We start from the raw sequence: 19,771 nt of genomic DNA on the forward strand, positions 1-19,771 counted from the left end.
CTCTCTTTGCCTCCCAGGCACAAGTGATGCAAAACAATAATGATAATCTCATTTCTAAATGTGAATTTTCTCTTTAAGCATTTTATAAACTCTCCCTTGTTCATCCACCTAATGCTGGGGGTGTTTCACAAAGATTTATGACTTGGAGCTGCACTTAAATACCGAGTTGCATACGGTATGAAAGGCTTGACTGCATTGGTCAGATCGTGTCATGATGCGTATCTATCAATAAAATTGCGCGTTGCAAATCATGTGTACACACATTGGCATTTAAGTGCGACTTAAGTCATACTTAAATCTTTGTGAAACACCCCCCTTGACATTGGTGTTCATAAGGTCTGTGATATGAAAGGTGTGGTTTAACGTAGGTGTGATGGGGTTGGGTGAAACAAAATTACCCTTCATTGTATGTAGCTTTAGTATTAAATTCAAAATGTTCAAGGTGGTTTGGTGGTAAGTAATATAGAAAAAAAAGAAGTTTAACAGATGAACAGGCATAAACCCATGATTAGCCAAATTAATTCAAGATGACAAATCCTAAAACGTCACTGATAGATAAAACAATATTTCACCAGGCTGCCTCCTTGGTTAATAATTGATATTTGTGTTGGAGCCAGAGGCGATGTGTAGATGATTAATTGAAATCTTTGCACCAGTGATACCACGGTTAGAAAATAAATTGATTATTTAAGATACATCATTACATTAGGTATAAAGGCATTGATGTAAAATGGATGTGATGAAACTTCAATAGGGATTGGAAATGTTGGAATAGTACACATTCTTGAGGAAAAAACAACCCTTGTTGTCAGTAAACTTGTGCTTGGACTATGATTCCTTGGTAAATCAGAGAATAGTTGATGACTATTATACAACAATAGGTTATTTTTCAACATTTTTCACTATTCAGCATCACGAGCCACAATAATAATTGGTACATGCTGTTGTAATAATATCACACATTGATGTGTTCAGTTTTTGTACATTCTTCCTGAAATCAAATCCATAAAATCCTCAAAGAAATCAAAAACTTGAAAATGAAACTTAGGACAAAGAGCAAATGACACCAGTTGGCTTCCTGCATTAAAGATATATTGCTTAGATTTAATACCAGCTACTAGAAAGTTATACCCAATATAATGTTTTGTTTATTTGTCTGATTTTATTAACACCAACCTGATTTCGTACTAGTAGGGAATTTCCCCTTTGAAGCTGAAGCAGAAGATTATGACAGGAAGACTTTGCTAGAAGAGAATACCGGAAGACGAATTGATCAAATTTAAATAATCAGCGCTTTCTGACATTCAGTTAATATCACATCAGAGAATAAAAAAGTCATACTGTACATACAAGTGTAGTCAATTCTACTCATTTCTTTGATGACTTTCATGAACAGCTCTATATTGAAATGGAATATTAAAGTTAACATAAAAGCTCATAACATTAGTAATGTCCATGAAATAATGCTCATTTAATACATCTGCATGATATGTCCATGTACAAAGGGACATTTTCATTACATTGATTTATACCTTTTTTACATCCCTTAAAATTGCCTGATCTAAATGTTACTGAATAAAACTAATTCCCATGTACAGTATGTAAGTACTCCATGCCTATAATCCAAGTTTTTATTTGTTTCCTTGTAGATTAGAATAAATAAGAGGATCAAAGATGAGTAGTAAACTTGTTGAATCCTGTTTCATTTCCTTAGCAATCATTGCATAAAGGTTATTTTCATCATAAAACACAGAACTTATATTTTATCTGACCCCCCCCCATAAAAAAAAATCACACTTTCACTTTCACTCTATATGATACAAAGAATCCTATGAGAACTCAAGATGAAATAGTGTAACTTTAGAACAATTGTTTTCTACTAGTTAAAAAAAAGAGAAAATGATTGAAATTTCATTCATTTATTTCATTTTCTTTTTGCATATTGATCTAAACATAGTGCAGTGTACAAAGTACATGTAGGCCTACAGTGTACACTACAACCTCTATTTTGTATTGGAATTTATGGAAAATATATTTTGCCGTATTATATGCATCAATTTCATACATAAACATGCATTACATTTTACGATGTATACACATTTCGACATGTACATGTAGTACATGCGTAGCATAATAATTTTCCTTTTCCTGTGGAATGGATTTCCTTTCATTTCAAGCCTTGTTGAAATGACCCTGAAATTTTTCTTGAATGACATTTTTTTACACTGAAATTTTTGGTCCCCACTTACAAGTACACGTACATGTTGTACAGTACCAGGAAAAATACATACATGTAATATGTGACTTCCAATGACATACCAGGGGTCTTACAAAGAGTTACGATTTATCTGATCTATCACAACTATGGACGGCCAGCAATGTCAACATCTACATATGAAATATATGTTTGTTCAAAATTATTACTAGAAATGATATATTCAATTATTCATACATTTTCTGTTTTCTTGACAATTCAGTATGCTCATTTTGTTTTCAAAGGACAACAAACAAATCTCCGAAAGAAAAAAATATGACATTGTTGGATTTCCATAGAGTTACGATTGATCGGATCAATTATAACTCTTTGTTAGATGGGGTCCAGGGGTCTTACAAAGAGTTGCAATTGATCCAATCAATCACAACTATGGAAAGCCAGCAACGTCAACATCTTAAAAACATCTTTGTTTAAAATATTTCCTAGGAATTATGTACATGTATATTCATACATTCACTGTTTTGTTGTCAATTCAGTATGCTTCTCTTTGTTTCCAAAGGACATTATGCAAATTTCCTAAAGAAAAAAATTATGACATCGATGGATTTCCATATCATTAAATTTAAGGTTGATAAGATCAATCGTAACTCTTTGTAAGACAGGCCCCAGCAGTTGAATCAGTTTTTGGTTGGTTTTGTATCACTGCAGCATTGCGCAATCATGTAGTTCATGTACCACCTGTGCTACTACAGACAACTACATTATGCATGTAACAAGACCCAATTAATTACACTTCGCATGATGCTGAACTGCAAACAGCATCCAGCCCCCATCATCATTAGATCAATTGACTAATTGTGGGGCCACGGATGTGAAAAGGGGAATGGATGGCTAGCTGTTACATAATAACATACGGTAATGTACATGAAAGTAGGTTTCATGTGGAGGAAAAGCTGAAGCATTACAACAGCATATGCAATAGGAAGGGTACGATACAAATGAATTGTTCTGCTGACATGATTCCCGCCGAAGTGAATTCATGATTTTCACAGAACTCTTCAAGGTGGCTTGTACCTTTGTTTCTTTGTCATCCCTGCTTTAATGAAGTATGCCCTATGTAAATGAGAGATCTGATGTCAGTCATTCACTGTTTTGGATTTTTTCATATGAAATATCACATTTTTCATTGGGGGTAGGAGAGAATGGATATTAGCTCTTGATTTTAATAAACACATAAGTTCTAAATCATCATTAAAACATAATGGAAAGTGGGAGGGGGGGGGGCTGAGCCAAAAGTGGAGAGGGGGGGGGGCTGACCATACAAAAATCACAATCAGATGTTCATTTTTACATATTTGTACACGGTTTTGGAAAAAAATGGGGGGGGGGGGCTGAAGCCCACCCAGTCAATATTCATGCCTTTAGATTGCACAAAAAGAAATCATCTCTTATTTTTAGATTTGATTTGTTTTTGGTCAAACTGTCGTATGTGTATGTTCCTCCGTATGTTTTTCTAATTTTTTAGTTTAAAGTTCAAATTCAAGTTTTATTTAAATCAATCAAACAAGAGACATACATGTATTACACAATTTAACAAAATAATAAGACATGATGCAGGTTTGTATGCAGATGTGTAATTGTAAAAATGTTACCTTGTACTACACTGTAGAGAAAAATGTCATCTATGAATAATCTCTCTCTTGTGAAATTTACTGGTACATGAATACTTGACAGATCATATTCCACACATTTCAATAATGTATGCAATGTGGGATAAGTGTAATATTTGGGTAATAAAGGAAGAAGAATATGACAATGAAATTTCTGTGAATTAAGCTTTGGGTAAATAAAGGAAGAAGAATATGACAATGAAATTTCTGTGAATTAAGCTTTGGGTAAAAAAAATTCCAGAAATGTTGGTCACCATTACTACTTCAGACCCTTCTTGCTGTGGATTTGTCAAAAGTAAAAAAAAAAATGTAATCCATGAGCTTCCAGCAAGAAGGGACTTAACCTGAGGGGTAATTTGTATGATCATTATTTTTATTATACCTTTTTTTAATTTGCAGATAAATATTTTTAGTTTTACTTGAAATTTTGAAATAATCATTTGCATTGATCATTTGACAGCCTTGAAGATGTATTCTTTCAATATTTGAAATAAAAAGGTGAGCCCATCATGAAAATCCATCTCTTGATCCCACTCCCTCAGATACCCCACTTCATGGAAGCCTTGACCATCACGGAGACGGACCTGGGCCTGAACGCTCCCACGATACGCAAGGCGTCCAAGCCCACTGTTGACTCCAGGGGGATGTGGATCGACCTTGAGATGCACTACGGGGGATCCTGCTGGATGACCCTCACCACCAAGTTCAACCTCTGGAAGCTGGGCAAGGACACCCGCATGGAGAGAGAGATGGAGGATCTCATGACTGGCAAGAAGGAGGGCATCGAGAAGCTGGAAAGGTAATTATACCAACCAACTCCCCCTCCCCCCTCCTCCCCCCCTCCTCCCCCCCCCTCCTCCCCCCCCCTCCTCCCCCTCTGTTGATTAGAATGCCTTGCTGACAGGCATAAGGTGCTGTGGCCTGGGATTGAACCCCAGACTTTCATGTGCCCAGTCAGGCTCCACCATGACCACTCGGCCACATCACCACAATTGATTGTCTTAAATGATACTTTAATTGTCAGTATTGAATAGTTTAGAGTCACCTGTGCCTGTGAGATAAAATGAAAACTGAATCAGAGAGCGTTTCATGAAAGGGTTTGTCAGACATTTCATCCTGTTTTGTTTGACAGTTTCCATAGCAACAGTAAAATTCTCAGCCGATCAAAATCAAGGAAAGCTGTCAGATCTGAAAACTTGTCCAACAAAAATATTAATGAAACGCCCCCAGGTTGATCACTTTTGGGGCATTTTCTGATTCTCCTGCATAATGTGATATCTGTCTTAAAAGGATATGAATTTATCAAATTAATACTTTTGATTCTTGTGTATGCATGGGTATTACAAAGCAAATCTTGTTTGAATTCTGTTGTGAAAGTGCTTTTAAGAAAAAATGATTTGTTATCAAAATGTTGCTTGCAATGCTAAGAGGGTCAAGAGACAGTTTATGAAATTAAGTCTGCTTGGATGCTTTGTCCATTGCATGCCCCCACAATGCAACAGAATGAATTCACCAGTTTTCACACAATTTTGATCAATATGAGTTTGAAAATGAACACCATTGCCTTGTAGACATGCGCTCACTGTTTAATCAGTATGTAAAGCGGTATTACCCCCCCCCAAAAAAAAAAGCGAACAAGCAAACACTGGATTGCTTTATATCAAAAGCAAGTTTATGTATACATGTAATTCATTTTTGTTTCACATTTAAATCTCAAAATGTGCGAGCCTTTGGCATGTTGTATCTTGACTTGCTGACAATATTTTGTTGACCAGTTCAGCAAATTTTCACAATTTTGCTTCATAACACATCAATCCTGGCACGCATTCAGCTATTTTTATCATAATTTGTCATGTGCAATCAAGTTTCTTACAGCTTTGATTTGCATACAAACTTGGAATACTAGTGTATATTGGATTTTGAGCCAACTATGTATATTGTATTTTTTTTATCTCTAAACTATTCAATCCAATTTTTTAATTTAATTTATTATTTTGTTCCATTATACATTTGAGACACGAAGGCCTGCATGTATTATGTTTCAAAATGGTTTGAAATTCTCTTTCTGTACTTTCAGGTCTTATATTACAAACAAGGAAATTCCAAGGCAGAATATCTATATGGTGCACAGTATTCATGCATCTGAAATTCATTTGATCTCCATTCTGAAAATTGGATTCTCGAATTCTAAGGCAAAATATCTAGATTCGTTGCACAGTGTGCGTGCATTAATATGAAATTCGTTTGATCTCCATCCTGAAAATTTGATTCTCCATACTTACCTTGAGGCATGTGATTAATGTCTTCCTTTTCTCTCTATCTCTTTATCAGACCTTCTCTCTCTGTTTCTTCTATCTGCATTTTTCCATCTCTCTTTCCATTTCTCTTTTTTATCTCTGACTTTGTATCTTCTCGGTACTTCTGTTTCTCTTCCCTCTTTCCAAGTCTCCTAAAAACCCTCAAATTATCATGATTTCTTTCTTGATGTATTCTTTACATTTTTTGCTGTGAATGAAGCCATTTTGAAAGGTCTTCGTGTAATTAGATACGTGCACCATCCATTATTGTCAATATTGATTGTAAAGGTTGTTGATGACTCAGGCGCATTTTTTAATTTTCTTTCAGACGTGCTCCCCCGTCAGAACCGTCTCTCAGGTTGGGTTGCAAATTTGTTTTATTTTGTTTGGAAGAATCTGATTTATGAACTTCTTGCAGATTGAGTAACTCTGATATTGCAAACTAAGTCACTGTATATTTAAGTATTCAGTCTGATATTTGTGATATATTTTGTTTTTAGACTTTGGAATATTAATATTTTCTCCCTCTGTTCTTTCTTTGCTCTCTGATTTGTGTGTCTCTCACCCTCCCTATTAAACTTCATCTCTTTACTCTCTTACTTTCTCTCTTTCTAATTTGCATATTTTGATCTTTATTCGCTTTCATTATCTATGACGTTTATTGTCCAATATTGTATTCCTGATTTCAATAACAAATATAAAATACTTCTCTCTACCGAAGTACTCCAATATTTTATTATGCCCCACTGTTATTTATCCATAGGATTTATCTTTCGATTCACCGTTTCGTTTGTGTAAATTCCTCTATATCGTGTTTTGCTGTTACCTTTTCTTTCAAACTTTTTGTGTGTTGCCCTCTATACTTTTTTTCATATATTCCCTCTCTAGTATAAGCTCAGTTGCAGGCATTCTTTATTTCTTTTCTATTTCCCTTTTTGTCAGCTTTGACAATTTATGAAAAATGGATCACCATAAAAATGATATTTTGAAATCAAACATGAATTAGATTTTTACTTTTGTTTCAAATAAGAATTGCAAGTAATTACTCAGTTTGCAAGAGGTTTTGTATATCTATATCCCTTGTTGCATAAAACTGGCAAAATCTCAACATATTAAACATACCATTGAGTCCCTTTACTTGATATAAGAAGGGTATCAGATGCTCCAATTATAGATATTGATATACAGTGTACATGTGACTTTTTGTCAATCACCATACATGTATATTTTGGGGAACAGAAGGGTACTGATAACCTCTTATGTATAGGGTTTGAGATTCAGAAATTTGCCAGTATTTTGCAACAACGCTTTGTTTTGCCAGTTAACCCTTTCAGTATTAGACTTTAGTGTTAATACTATTAACCTTAATTAGTCACCCCTTTCCAAGTAGAACAGTCATTATACTTTCAACTTTATACAAGAAACGCTGTCATATCCACTCATTAATACAAAACAACAAAAATCTGAATTCTACCCTGATCAGAAAATTCAAGTATTTGTGCCAATCATAATGTGAAAGAATGCCTTTTAAAATAAGAAAGAAATATAGCCGCGAAAATGATAATTTTTTGCAGGAAACCCCAGGCAAGAAAATATGCATCCATTGTTACGAGCTTTAAAATTTTTTCCCATTTCATGCTGGTGTACTCAGTATGAGTCTGTTTACATCACAAGGGCATTGCCGGTACATGTATGTTGAAAATCCTTTCATGCAATCATTCTGGATTGTGTATATTTGTACTTGAAGTATATAGTTCAAAGACAAAAAAAATACAAATGCAAGCATCTAAAGAAAGCATTTTTCCCCATTACTGCGTATATCTTGATTATAACATGAATAGTTGGGCCTAAATATATTTTGAAATCTAAAGTTGGTAAAAGAGTATAAATGTGTGAACCAACAACATACATGTAGGGATGGTTCAGGCTTTCAACCTGACACTTTTGGAGAAAAGGGCAAAATAAGGATTAATTTAGAAATTAATCCTTACATGTATCTTGGTTTATTGATTGAGAAATTTAAAGTCATTTCTTACCACCCTTCTTTTTGACCCCCTACATGTATGTCTGTATTGTCCTATTATAAAATAATGATTATATAGATACGTAATAATTGTTGTCAATTTGAAGATCACACTCTGAATTGTAAGGATTTTAAAATAAATCTTAATTAGCTGTGATTTAGATTTAAACATTGTGGATTTAAATATTTAAAACTAAAAGATTTGAATTTAAATCTTTTTAGATTGAAGAGTTTATACTTGTGATTAAAAATAAATAAAAAATTTGACTGGCAGCTATATTCAAAGCCAATCTAGATTTGATTATAAATCCTTGGAATTTAGATTGTATTTGTATATGATGTTTGCCCTATTAATAACCAGCACCTATGTACATGTACATGTAATACAGTCCTACCCTTGTGGCTAAATGTCAATTTATTAGTGGAACTTTACAAATCAATGTTGGTTTGATCTAATATTTGATCTCATATTGTAGTCATGATATTATTGTGCTTTTCCTTGTTTTAATCCTAAAGCCAATCTATACTGTAGAGTACCCCATTCTTGAGCATGTAGATTAGAATGTTGCCGTTTAAATGTCCAGCGATATGATGATCCGAGTGTGGATAGTGGATATTCTAATGATTAATATATTGATGCTTTAGCTCTTTTGTAATTAGCATTTATATGGTATTCTTCAAAGGACAAGTACGTCCACCCCAACAAAAAGGTGATTTAAATAAAAAAGAGAAAAATCTAACAAGCATAACACTGAAAGTCTCATCAAAATTGGATGTAAAATAAGAAAGTTACGACATTTTAAAGTTTCGCTTAATTTCACAAAACAGTATTATGCACATCCTGGTCGGTATGCAAATGAGGAGACTGATGACATCATCCACTCACTATTTCTTTTGTACCTTATTAAATGAAATATGAAATATTCAAATTTTCTCCTCATTGACAATTAATTCCTCCCTGAACATGTGGAATTAGCATTGTGTGATACTATACTACATGGTTCAGTCAAGTTAGTCCTTATTGTCAAATCTCTAAAAAATGAAATATTGTATAATTCAAACAATATAAAACAAAGAAAAAGTGAGTGAGGGACATCATCGACTGTCTCATTTGCATTTCACTGAGTTGTGCATATCACTGTTTTGTGAAAAATAGGCAAAATTAACTTTCTTATTTTACATTCGATTTTGATGAAATTTTCAGCGTTATACTTATGCTTGTTTGATTCTTCTTTATTTATTCACCTCAATATTTTTCTGGGGTGGACTTGACCTGTGAATACATTAAATTATCAATATATAAATCAATGTTTTGCATTAATCATTAGTTATTATTTTTAATCCAATTATATATTCTGCTTGAAGGATTTTGGTTTTCTAAATTTGTTGATAATTGGTCAATCATGGTAGATTACAGCTCTGAATTGTATTGGAAATTATTATTCACAAGTATTTGATGCCAAAATTGCAGCATAGTAATATTGAATGAAACAATGCATAAATGAAAATCATATGCTACCCCTCTGTTTTACACACATGAACATTATGTACTAACAATGGCTTTATTATGCAATGTATGAAAAAAAAAAGCATGGAAATATCTTCCCAAAGTGCCATGGCTGGGGATTGAACCCTAGACTTTCATGTGTCTCGCCAGACTCCTTAAACCACTTGGCCATGGGACCTCTACAGTGGACCTCTTCTCATATTATCAATATTTTGCTGTCTTGAATTGTTTCAATTCTTTAATTATTTTTTTGTGTGTACGTATGTTATAATATTGTTGTTTTGCTTCCATGATATATAACTTATAAGATTATTGTATTGGTATAAAATAAACTGATGTATTGTCAATTGCTAACCTTTCTTTCTTTATTGGTATAGTATACATTTGCATCATGATTTAATATTTTAACCCGACTTTGTTTTCCCTTTCCTTTTTTATTATCCCACATTTCCCTCTCTTTGCTTTCTTGCACATCTTCCCTTTCAACTCTAATCTTTGTGTCAATAAACAAAACTACATTGTGCTGCACTTAAATAGCAAAAAAGGCAGTAAGGGCATTTCTTACAAAAAATCTGCTGTAGACAAAGCCAGCATGTACTATCCCGATAACTCGCCCAATACTATGCATGGAAAATCAAGGTAAAAATATGGTTTTCCTTTAATCATTTTCTCATAATATGGATTTCACTCACCGTCACATTGTTTTGCTTCCATTCATTCAGTCATATCAGGAGTCTGTGTCATCAAACGTGCATTTTGGCAATTACAAGTAACAATCTCTGTTATATAGGCTATTAAAATTGTAAAATTTGATTGGTCAAAAATAAATTTGCCAGGAAACAGCTGGATCAAACTTTTACTGATGATTTTCTGGCAGAGGGTCAAGTGTCATAGGGAATTCATATACAAGACATTTGTGCAAAAATAAAGTTTAGTATATGATTAATGTCATGTTACTATTAATCAGGCAAAAGGTATGAGGTGAACCACTGGGCTAAAAGTTCCTGTAAATTGCTTTCACATTGCCAAAATACCTGCGACCTTAGAAAAATCCCCGCGAAAGTTCTCATAATTTTGCCAAGTACCTACTATTTAGTGGGTATTTTCTTTTGGGGATATTACGCGTAATTTGCTTTCACATTGCCAATATTACCTGGTATTTTCTGATTGGTAAATTTCCCAATCAGAAATACCTGGAACTGACGAACTTCGAGGCAGTCTGAAACCATCTACTGTTCAATTTTCATAAGCCGTGCATTCATATTAGTAACCGAGGGGAGGGGAATTCCCTGCATCTCAGGCATGCAGTATCTCTCCAATCTCGTTATCTGAATGATCGTTGAGAACTCTTGTACCTCTAGATCAAGGGGGTAGGGGGTAGCGTTTGGTGGAAGAGTGACCATGGGTGCGTAATTGAATTCGCTCATGTGTGAAATTTTGGTGGAGGAGGAAGGGAATCGCAGCTGTGTTACGGAGCAGCACGAAATTAGATAATGTTCGCGAATTGTCAGTGTGAAAATCACACAAGCAGAAGGGAGGGGACACTGTCTGTTTCCTCCCCTTAGATAACAGTTTTTATTCAGATAGAGGTATTGTGCTGTCACTGTATATGAACAAGGATTTATTAATAAGGCTAGAAATATAGGCCTCTTTGACCAAAGAATATCGTTCACATTGACATTGTGAACTTTCTCTATCCAATCATTCGTAGAAGTATTGTGAGATTCTTTCAGTTTCGCTTTTATATATTCTATTATGGCAAAATATCTGTTTGTGTGTTTATCATTTAAAATGTACTCCAGTCATCATTTTCATTTTTTTAACGCTCCATTTCAATGACTTGATCATGGTATTAAGTGGAAATACTCTAAAAGCGGTCTGTGAAAGTGGTTTCTTCTGTTATGTATATTTCACTTCCTGTTTTTCTTGCTCACTTTGTTCTTGATTTTAATATTTGTTGTTTTGTGATATTATGAATTTTATGAAATACGTAGACTCTTCATTCACAGAAAGCAAAATACTCTCATGTGCATATCTGCAGCATCCATTATACCTATTTCTATCCTGCACACACATTTTTCTTCTTTTGGGGTTTTCTTCCAAATCATCCTCTCTTTTGAAAAAAATCTGGAAAATCCATTAAATATGAAACAACGTGACAAGTATTTCCTGGTCATGTAGTTTCATGTTTAAACTATCAGATTCATTTCACTATATTACAGAGCCAGAGAAACGACATTAATAAAGTCTACAGTTCATGAATATGTTTTTATGCCTCAGTTTTTGTTATGTTGGCCAATTTATACAGTCCCAACTCCCAAGAAATAATTATCATTATTAAATGTCTTCTATTGAAATAATAATAATAACAAAAGTACACTTTCAAATCTGGAAAAAACCCAAGTGCTTTTCAATTTTCATTTATTTATTTATTTATTTTGTAATTTTTCCCCATTTAGTAGTATGATGCAAGTTTCAGTAAAGATGAGAAATCAACAGTGTAAAAGGGGCTTGTGTTTGTTTCTTGCTCATGCCATACATGTTACATGATTTAATGACTCAAAGGCTGGGAGGAAATATAATAAGACATTATTAATCCAATTCTCTTCCTGGGTTACATTCATATCCATGAAAAAATATGGAGATAGGCTGTATGAATGATACAGGATGAAACGTGCATGAACTGACAAAAACAAACAGTATGGCCTGAATCCACCAAGGTGATTTTGAAAACTATCACTTGAACCCATGGTCTATGCAGATTTTCTGTATAAATTACTCTTAATGTAACGCATACATTACAAAATGTCCAGTGCTAATTCGCGCTTTTATCAAAATGCACAAAATCGATTCCTTGATACCATGGTTGAACATGCTATTTTATTCACGAGTCCCCTGTTTCTAATTAATGAGACCACTGTTCAAAATAGTGTAAGTAACCATGGCAACAATTTGGCGCACTTGACAGAGCATGCATCAGCATTGGATATTTTTTGATATATGCTGTAACAAGCGTAATTTGTACAGGAATCTGCATAAACCACGGGTTCAACTGATTGTTTTCAAATCTACCTTTGTTAATAATGGCCTATGTGTGTCATCGCACCAGATGTAAGAATTTTATAGTACATCATGTTTTAATTCAAGAAATGGCATATACCGGATATATGTCCTCCTGATGATTTCTTTATCTGACACACTGGTACCATTGCTTACAATGTGTATTCATGCCAGATTGTGGAAGCACCAAGAAGCCCATGGCTGGAGGCTCATGTAAAAAAATGAAAGTATTTTAATGAAACAAACACTTCTATTAACAGGAAAATAATTAGAACCATGTCTAGTAATTACCACATAAAAAAAGGATGCAGTTTTTAAAATTAGAAGGTACTTTAATCCTTTTATTCAAACCCCAACTAATGTCTGGTGTCACTCATGTTTTATAATAGAATACCAAGAGTATGCTGTAGTGTGATATTTGATGCATCATTTTCTCAATGTCTAGATATTGATAGGTTAATTAGGTTTTCTCAAAAATTATGAATCTAGGTTAAAGAAAATGGTTCTGACTGTACATTAGCTCTTGTTTCATTCCATCAAAGCCTCATTTGTGTTGAATATTACATGTCACCTTACATGCGCCCATGAATGAATCTACATTGTAATATATTCATTAGAAAAACAAATGACACATAACATCAATAATGATATTCATGAGACTCATCACATTTCTCAGAGTACAAGTTGTATATACCCAAATCCTGGCATTGTGTCTTGCATTTTTTCTTAAAATATATATTCATCATTATGTGCCCCTTTTCTGCATTAAATGATAAATGGTCATGCTTTTTCAGCTATTTGTATCTCATTCAAATGAAATGTATACATTATTTTGATATTGTACATCTGAAAAGGTTGATATATCATATATATATATGTAGTACATTAAGGGAACTTTTTTTATACTACCAGCTTCTTCCTTTTTAAAAGTTTCCATTTCCCTTCTTTTTCTTTGCTATTAGATGTGAAAATGTATTTTGTATTCTTAATGTATACATATTATTTTAGTGTATATGCACAATTGCTTATACATGATGTATATGTAATGTGAGATGTAAGATTTTATAACAGATTTCAAGCAAAATAATATTTGATTTTTTAATTTTCTATTTGATGTGACATGTGTGAACTATGATGACAATATGTTTACATTAATATTCTATGTATGTATTACTATATTATATTTTATTTTATTTGCAGGAGACAAATGTCTGCTGCCCTCGATAGTGATGAGGAGGACAGTGCGGAGTCATCTGATGATGAGACGACAGAAGAAACTAACAGTACTACCAGTAATGATACAAGTCTACTAGAAGATGGGTAAGGGCCGAAAATAAGAAATCATGAAGAATGATTGTAATTATTCTATAGATGGGGGAGATTAACCTTGTAGTAAAAGGGGTTAGTCTGGGCTGAAATATATATATGATTTCACAATATAGATTTAAAGTACATGTAAGTAATATACTTCAATATTTCATCAAGATCAGACAGCGAATAATGAAGTTGTGGATTTCAAAAGTTTTACATGATTTCTATTAAACAGTTTTATGCATGAAGTCATGAATATGCAGCGAGTGAAGTGATGATGTCACATTGTGAATATCCCTCTCTGATTTTATTCATATTTACATAACAAATATAAACATGCTTATAAATAGAAATATCTCCATGTGTATGAATGTTTAGAATTCTTTGATGGAATAGGTCATTATGATCTCACTCATTGCATCAGTAGTCATTCTTAGTTTTATAAGCACTTGGAACAATAAAACTGAAATTTTGTTATTTAATGTCATAAAAATGCTATCAAGAAAAATGGGAAGATTATATATTACATGCATTATAGATCCCTCTCTGCAAAGTAATGCAGAAATTCTGTAAAATGCATAATGTTTGTTTTAATAATCTGATACAGATGAGCTTCCTCTGATTCTGCTTGTTTAACTCTACCCTACCCATTCATATCCTATTATTACCAGCCTGAAGTACCCCTTTAAAATTACCCAAATTACCTGGGTAATTGATATGATACTGTGCAGCAATTTCACTGCACATGACATTCAGAATGTTGTTCTGCATAATGAATACACTGATACTGCATTCAGGAGCAGCACAACCTGCTCTCACTGAATCAGTTCATGTTGGGTAGCTGAGTCGTGCTCGGAATTTAAAACTGGATATTTTTAGTTGAAATATTTGTTGGAATGTTTTGCAGACCACAAAGGATTTAATGAACTTGTTTGCAAGATATGTTGATTTTTTGTTGTTGCTTAAGTGAAATTGGATATAGTTTTAAATCAATATGAAAATAAATCCACCAAAATGAACATCAGTCTCCATCTTTAAATTTCTGGGTAAAGGCCTGGTCACACCGCCCGAACGTTGTTGGAGCGGTCGTGGAGCAGAGAGAAAAAATCATCACCGCTCGCTACTGTTCACCATTTTCGATTTCGATTGTTTTGGTTTTTTCTTTTCTTTCGATTTTTTTCCCCCAAATTTGTGAGCGAAATTCAACTCTCTTTCCCTTCCGCTCCACGACCGCTTGGGCGGTGTGACCAGGCCGTTAGCGTAACCATAACCCAAGGGATTTTTAAAATAATGTTTCAGTACTACCTTGACTTGGCTAAGTATCAAATGAAAAATTACTTAATAATGTGTGTGTTGATGAAGAACAAATACAGCCTAGTCGTCCGTAAAAAACTTTCTCTTAATACTTGAATGCATGTAGTCCAAAAGTGGAATGACCATACATTCTGCCCCTTTCTTAATGCGTCTCTGTAAACTTATTATGCAATATTAAGTGCATGGAATTGATGCATGGAAAAGACAAAGCACTTAGCAAGTGAGTAAACATATGTGTGTTTGGTTTTTACAGATGTGTATGTAATTATCAAACTCTTAGAAGCACTGTCCTATAATGTCATCAAGACAAGTAAGAACAACGCAGAGAGAATGCCTTACTTAGGGACATAAGTGCAGTAGTTGGTTTCATATGTGTTGTTATGTGTCTTATACCACTCAGCCAATGTACCTCCACAATTTTTATTTACAGGGGCCGCGGAAGCGCGGGGGGGGCTTCAGTCCCCCACATTTTTCCTAAACCGTGTACAAAAACGTAAAAATGACCATAGGATTGTGATTTTTTGCATGGTCAGCCCCCCCCCACTTTGAAAACCGTTCTGCGGCCCCTGATTTAAACCAATTTTCTCCAATAATACTCCCTCCCCCCACAATACTAATCGAGGGTAAGGGATTCACCAAAAGTTGGAATCCATTATAAGAAGCTGTTAACCAATCAAATCCTTTCTCCTCACAGGGCACGTAGCTCCAGCAAGATCCTGAGGTTCGTGAACAAGGTTGCCAACTCAAACTACTTCCAGAGGGCCACGCAGAATAAATACGTGAAGAGAGCCTTCAACGAGGTATCCAACACTGCTGTGGAACTCACAGTGGAAGTGAAGGAACTGAGAGGTGTGCTGGCTGTGAACATTCCTCCGCCGCCTTCTGATAGAATATGGTAGGAATGAGTGAAGGGGCAGTTCACAGTTGGTGGGGGTTGGGATGTTGGATTATCATCAATAATTCAGGGCACATATTGGTAGGAGTTTAGCATCATTCAGTATACTGGACCACTATTTTCAAGCATTTGACTTTCGTAATGTTTGTACAACATGCAAAAATAAGACATTATTGAAGGGGTGGGTGTGCATCTATTTCAAAATCATGGATTGTTAAAGAAACTTATCTCAAATGACTGAAAAGAAGTTAGATGTGGGTTGGCTTGCCATATTTACTTTGACTGTGAAGATGTTCTCGTTCTTTTACAAGTTGAGATAAGAAATGATTCTAGGCTATGGCTATGAACCAGAAAAACAATCTCTATGCTCAGAAAAAATGCAATGGTTATTTTTGAAATATTTTGTTTTTCTTATTTTAAACTTTGTGTATCTATTGTATTATGTATCCACCACTTTGAACTCTTTTCATTGGGTGGCAAATGGTATAGTTTGAAAAAAGGAATTTTCCCTCAATTTGACTATTTTCTTTTTTATTCTTTCAGGTATGGATTCCGAGGAAAACCTCACCTGTGGTTGTCAGCCAAGCCTAAGCTGGGGACAAGACAGGTCACGATAACCCACATCACAGAGTATATTGAGAAGAAACTAGAGAAAGAGTTTCAGGTAAATGAACCTCTTTGGTCATGGTTATAGAGGGGAGTGATTCATCACGTGGGTTGTAAGGTCCCTTGGGGATCTTTCTTGAAGCCGTTGGGGAAAGTTAAGCCTGATCCAGATATGTACGCCAAAGCCAAAATATTTTTTTTATAGTTTTAAGACATGGTGAAATGATCTGTCCCGCTTGTGTTCATAAATGTACAGTATACATTATGCTCAACTTCAAAATCATTGTCCAAAGTCGCATGGAGAAAGTGATTAGATAATAATTTTTTTACTATGATGTCATGAGTTTGTTTACACAACTCTGGCAGTGCAAGCAACTTTCTGTTAATTCCATATCCCATTCATTCCTGAAGTCTTAGAGCTTTTCTCAAAGACCACTCCTGCAGATTTTATGTATCAAGGATGGATTGTCTCTCACATTGCATATTCAGTTACTTCATTGTACCTTTAAAGAAAATCCAAACCAAAGAAGAGAAGCAATCTTATTGGAAAGAGTAAAACAATAGGAACAATTTTAAACAAATTTCATCAAAATCGGTTATGAAATAGGCAAGTTATGGACGTTTGAAAAGTCTTGTACTTTCTATGGGGATCCTCAAATCGGCAAACATCCTTCAAAATGGCTGATTTTGTGGACAACCCTCCATTTGTTTTGTACAAAAAATTTTAAGATTTTCCCCTTTATTTTACATATTTAACATCACCTCCTGACCTTGATGTATATGGTGTGGATTATATTTTCCCATGACATGTTATGCTCAGAATGATGCAATATGCAATTTAAAGATAATAGGGAAAATCTGAAAAGTTATGTACAAAACAAAAGGAGAGTTTTCCACAAAATCAGTCATTTTGAAGCATATTTGCCAATTTGAGGATCCCCATAGTAACAAGACTTTCTAAATGTCCACAAATTGCTTATTTTACAACCAATTTTGATGAAACTTGTTTTAAATTGTTCCTCTTATTTTACTATTTCCAATAAGATCACTTCTCTTCTTGGGTTTTTGTTTCCTTTAATAGAACAGTTACTTAATATCAAGAATAAGATTATAATAACATTGATCTTTGATCCAGATGTATATCAAGTGAGGAAGTAGGCAATATGCTAACATCCACTAGGCAAGGACATCAAGAATCTTTGTCTTATAGGTTCAACTAGTCCACAGTTTGGCCAATTTGGACTGGACGTGATAGGGCGTAAGACCATAAATACTAATTGTATTGAATGATGGTCAATGTATTGAATATAAAAACATGAACCATTGAAAGTTAGCAATGCAAGAACTAATGGTTTTAGGTCCTCTCCGAGGGACATGGTTAGGAAATATGATCTGACAGCCTTACCAGTGATCACCAACCCTCTAAATATTCAAACCTTTGTAACTGGAAAATAAGAACACTACTCTACCAACCAAGCTTCCACTCTTTACGATGATCAAGCCAAACCTTTAGACCTACTCACAACCATGTTTGAGGGATACTATTGTAATCCTTTTCTTTTCCTTCTCTCCCTTTTTTTTTCTTTCAGAGAGTATTTGTACTGCCCAACATGGACGATATCCCTGTGCCAATCATGAACTTTGACATTGAGGAGCATCGCTTTGCCAGATGATAAATCACCCTGCCTCGACTATCCCTTGAACAGCGCCCCCAGGGTGATCTGCATGTCACTCTCGTATCCAAGTCGCATTTGTCCGTGATTCCAGTCCGCGATCAGCTTAATGTTAATGTTCCATGTTCATTGGAGTAGGATTGAAGTCTGCTGCTCCCATCACTGTTACCAGTTAAATTTGTCAACGTATTCATGTTTGCAGAAAATAGCCGTTGGTAGAAAGGATTGCTTCTTTCACCCTTAGAAACAAAATTGAATGTGTGTCATGTAATAGTGAATTGACGAGAGGGAGTGTGACATTGTGAAACCTACCTACTATGTTTGTAATTACTGGTTTCACAGAAATACAAGCTGTTTTTGAGGTACTTGTGACACTCTTGCGATTGGTTTATTTATGTTTTCAAAACTAGCCGATTTTGATCTAGTCGGGTGTTCTGCTTCCACAATAGCAATCTACTTATGTGAAAAATGCAGTCAGTGTGTATAAAAGATTGTGAGGAATTGAATATTGAGAGGAATGTGCTGCTAAGTGCTCAAGTAATGAACGTATGAATTGTAGGAAGATATAATTCTGGGGAATCAAAATAGAAAATTGACAGGGAATGAGAGATTTTTAATATTTGATTAAAGAAACCACATAATACGGCAATCGCTGCTAGTAAATAACAAAACATTTTCGTCTGAAAATAGATAATAAAAAATAAGAGCTGGTAAAGGTACATGAAAATAAAAAAACAAAAAATGAAAATCTATATTTTACTGTTCGAAATAGACATGAAATGAAAATACTCCAAAAATTTGCTTTGCCCAATTGATTGTGGGCCCAGCAGCCGCTGTGCAGCGCCAGATCGATGAGGCTCTATCCCTTTAATAGTTGAAAGCCAAACAGGGTAGGAGTAACTCCCGTCTTTTGGTCTGACGCGGCCGGGGTTTGAACCCCTGACCTCCCGGTCGTGAGACAGACACTCTACCAAGTGAACCAACACACCGGTTATATTAAATGCCTTGCTCACGGGCATAGGTGCCGTGGCCGGGGATCGAACCCCGGACTTTCCATGGATAGCCAGGCGCCTTAGACCACTTGGCCACGGCACTGCTACTAAAGAATGACTGTTTAAAAATAACAACAGGCATTGCCTTTAAACTGCCTGTAAACCATTCACACCATTCCCCCTTATTTTGTTTAGATACAACTCGTTG

General features: G+C 34.7%; 1 protein-coding gene across 5 annotated transcripts in view; it reads left to right on the forward strand.

The window, feature by feature from the left end:
* Positions 1–19,297, forward strand: part of LOC121422491 (testis-expressed protein 2-like) — a 34,496-nt gene extending 15,199 nt beyond the window's left edge. For 3 of the 5 annotated variants that reach the window (XM_041617576.1, XM_041617575.1, XM_041617577.1), the window contains 7 exons: positions 4,428–4,684; positions 6,511–6,540; positions 10,250–10,351; positions 13,973–14,092; positions 16,092–16,292; positions 16,836–16,956; positions 18,488–19,297. In XM_041617576.1, the coding sequence (XP_041473510.1) occupies positions 4,428–4,684; positions 6,511–6,540; positions 10,250–10,351; positions 13,973–14,092; positions 16,092–16,292; positions 16,836–16,956; positions 18,488–18,571 (915 nt within the window). In that variant the 3' untranslated portion in view covers positions 18,572–19,297. The remainder of the gene's footprint in view (positions 1–4,427; positions 4,685–6,510; positions 6,541–10,249; positions 10,352–13,972; positions 14,093–16,091; positions 16,293–16,835; positions 16,957–18,487) is intronic. The other 2 variants (XM_041617578.1, XM_041617579.1) reach the window with 2 other exon arrangements.
* Positions 19,298–19,771: the final 474 nt, after the last annotated feature.

The sequence above is a fragment of the Lytechinus variegatus genome, chromosome 10 (assembly GCF_018143015.1).
Source record: "Lytechinus variegatus isolate NC3 chromosome 10, Lvar_3.0, whole genome shotgun sequence".
Classification (NCBI taxonomy): domain Eukaryota; kingdom Metazoa; phylum Echinodermata; class Echinoidea; order Temnopleuroida; family Toxopneustidae; genus Lytechinus; species Lytechinus variegatus.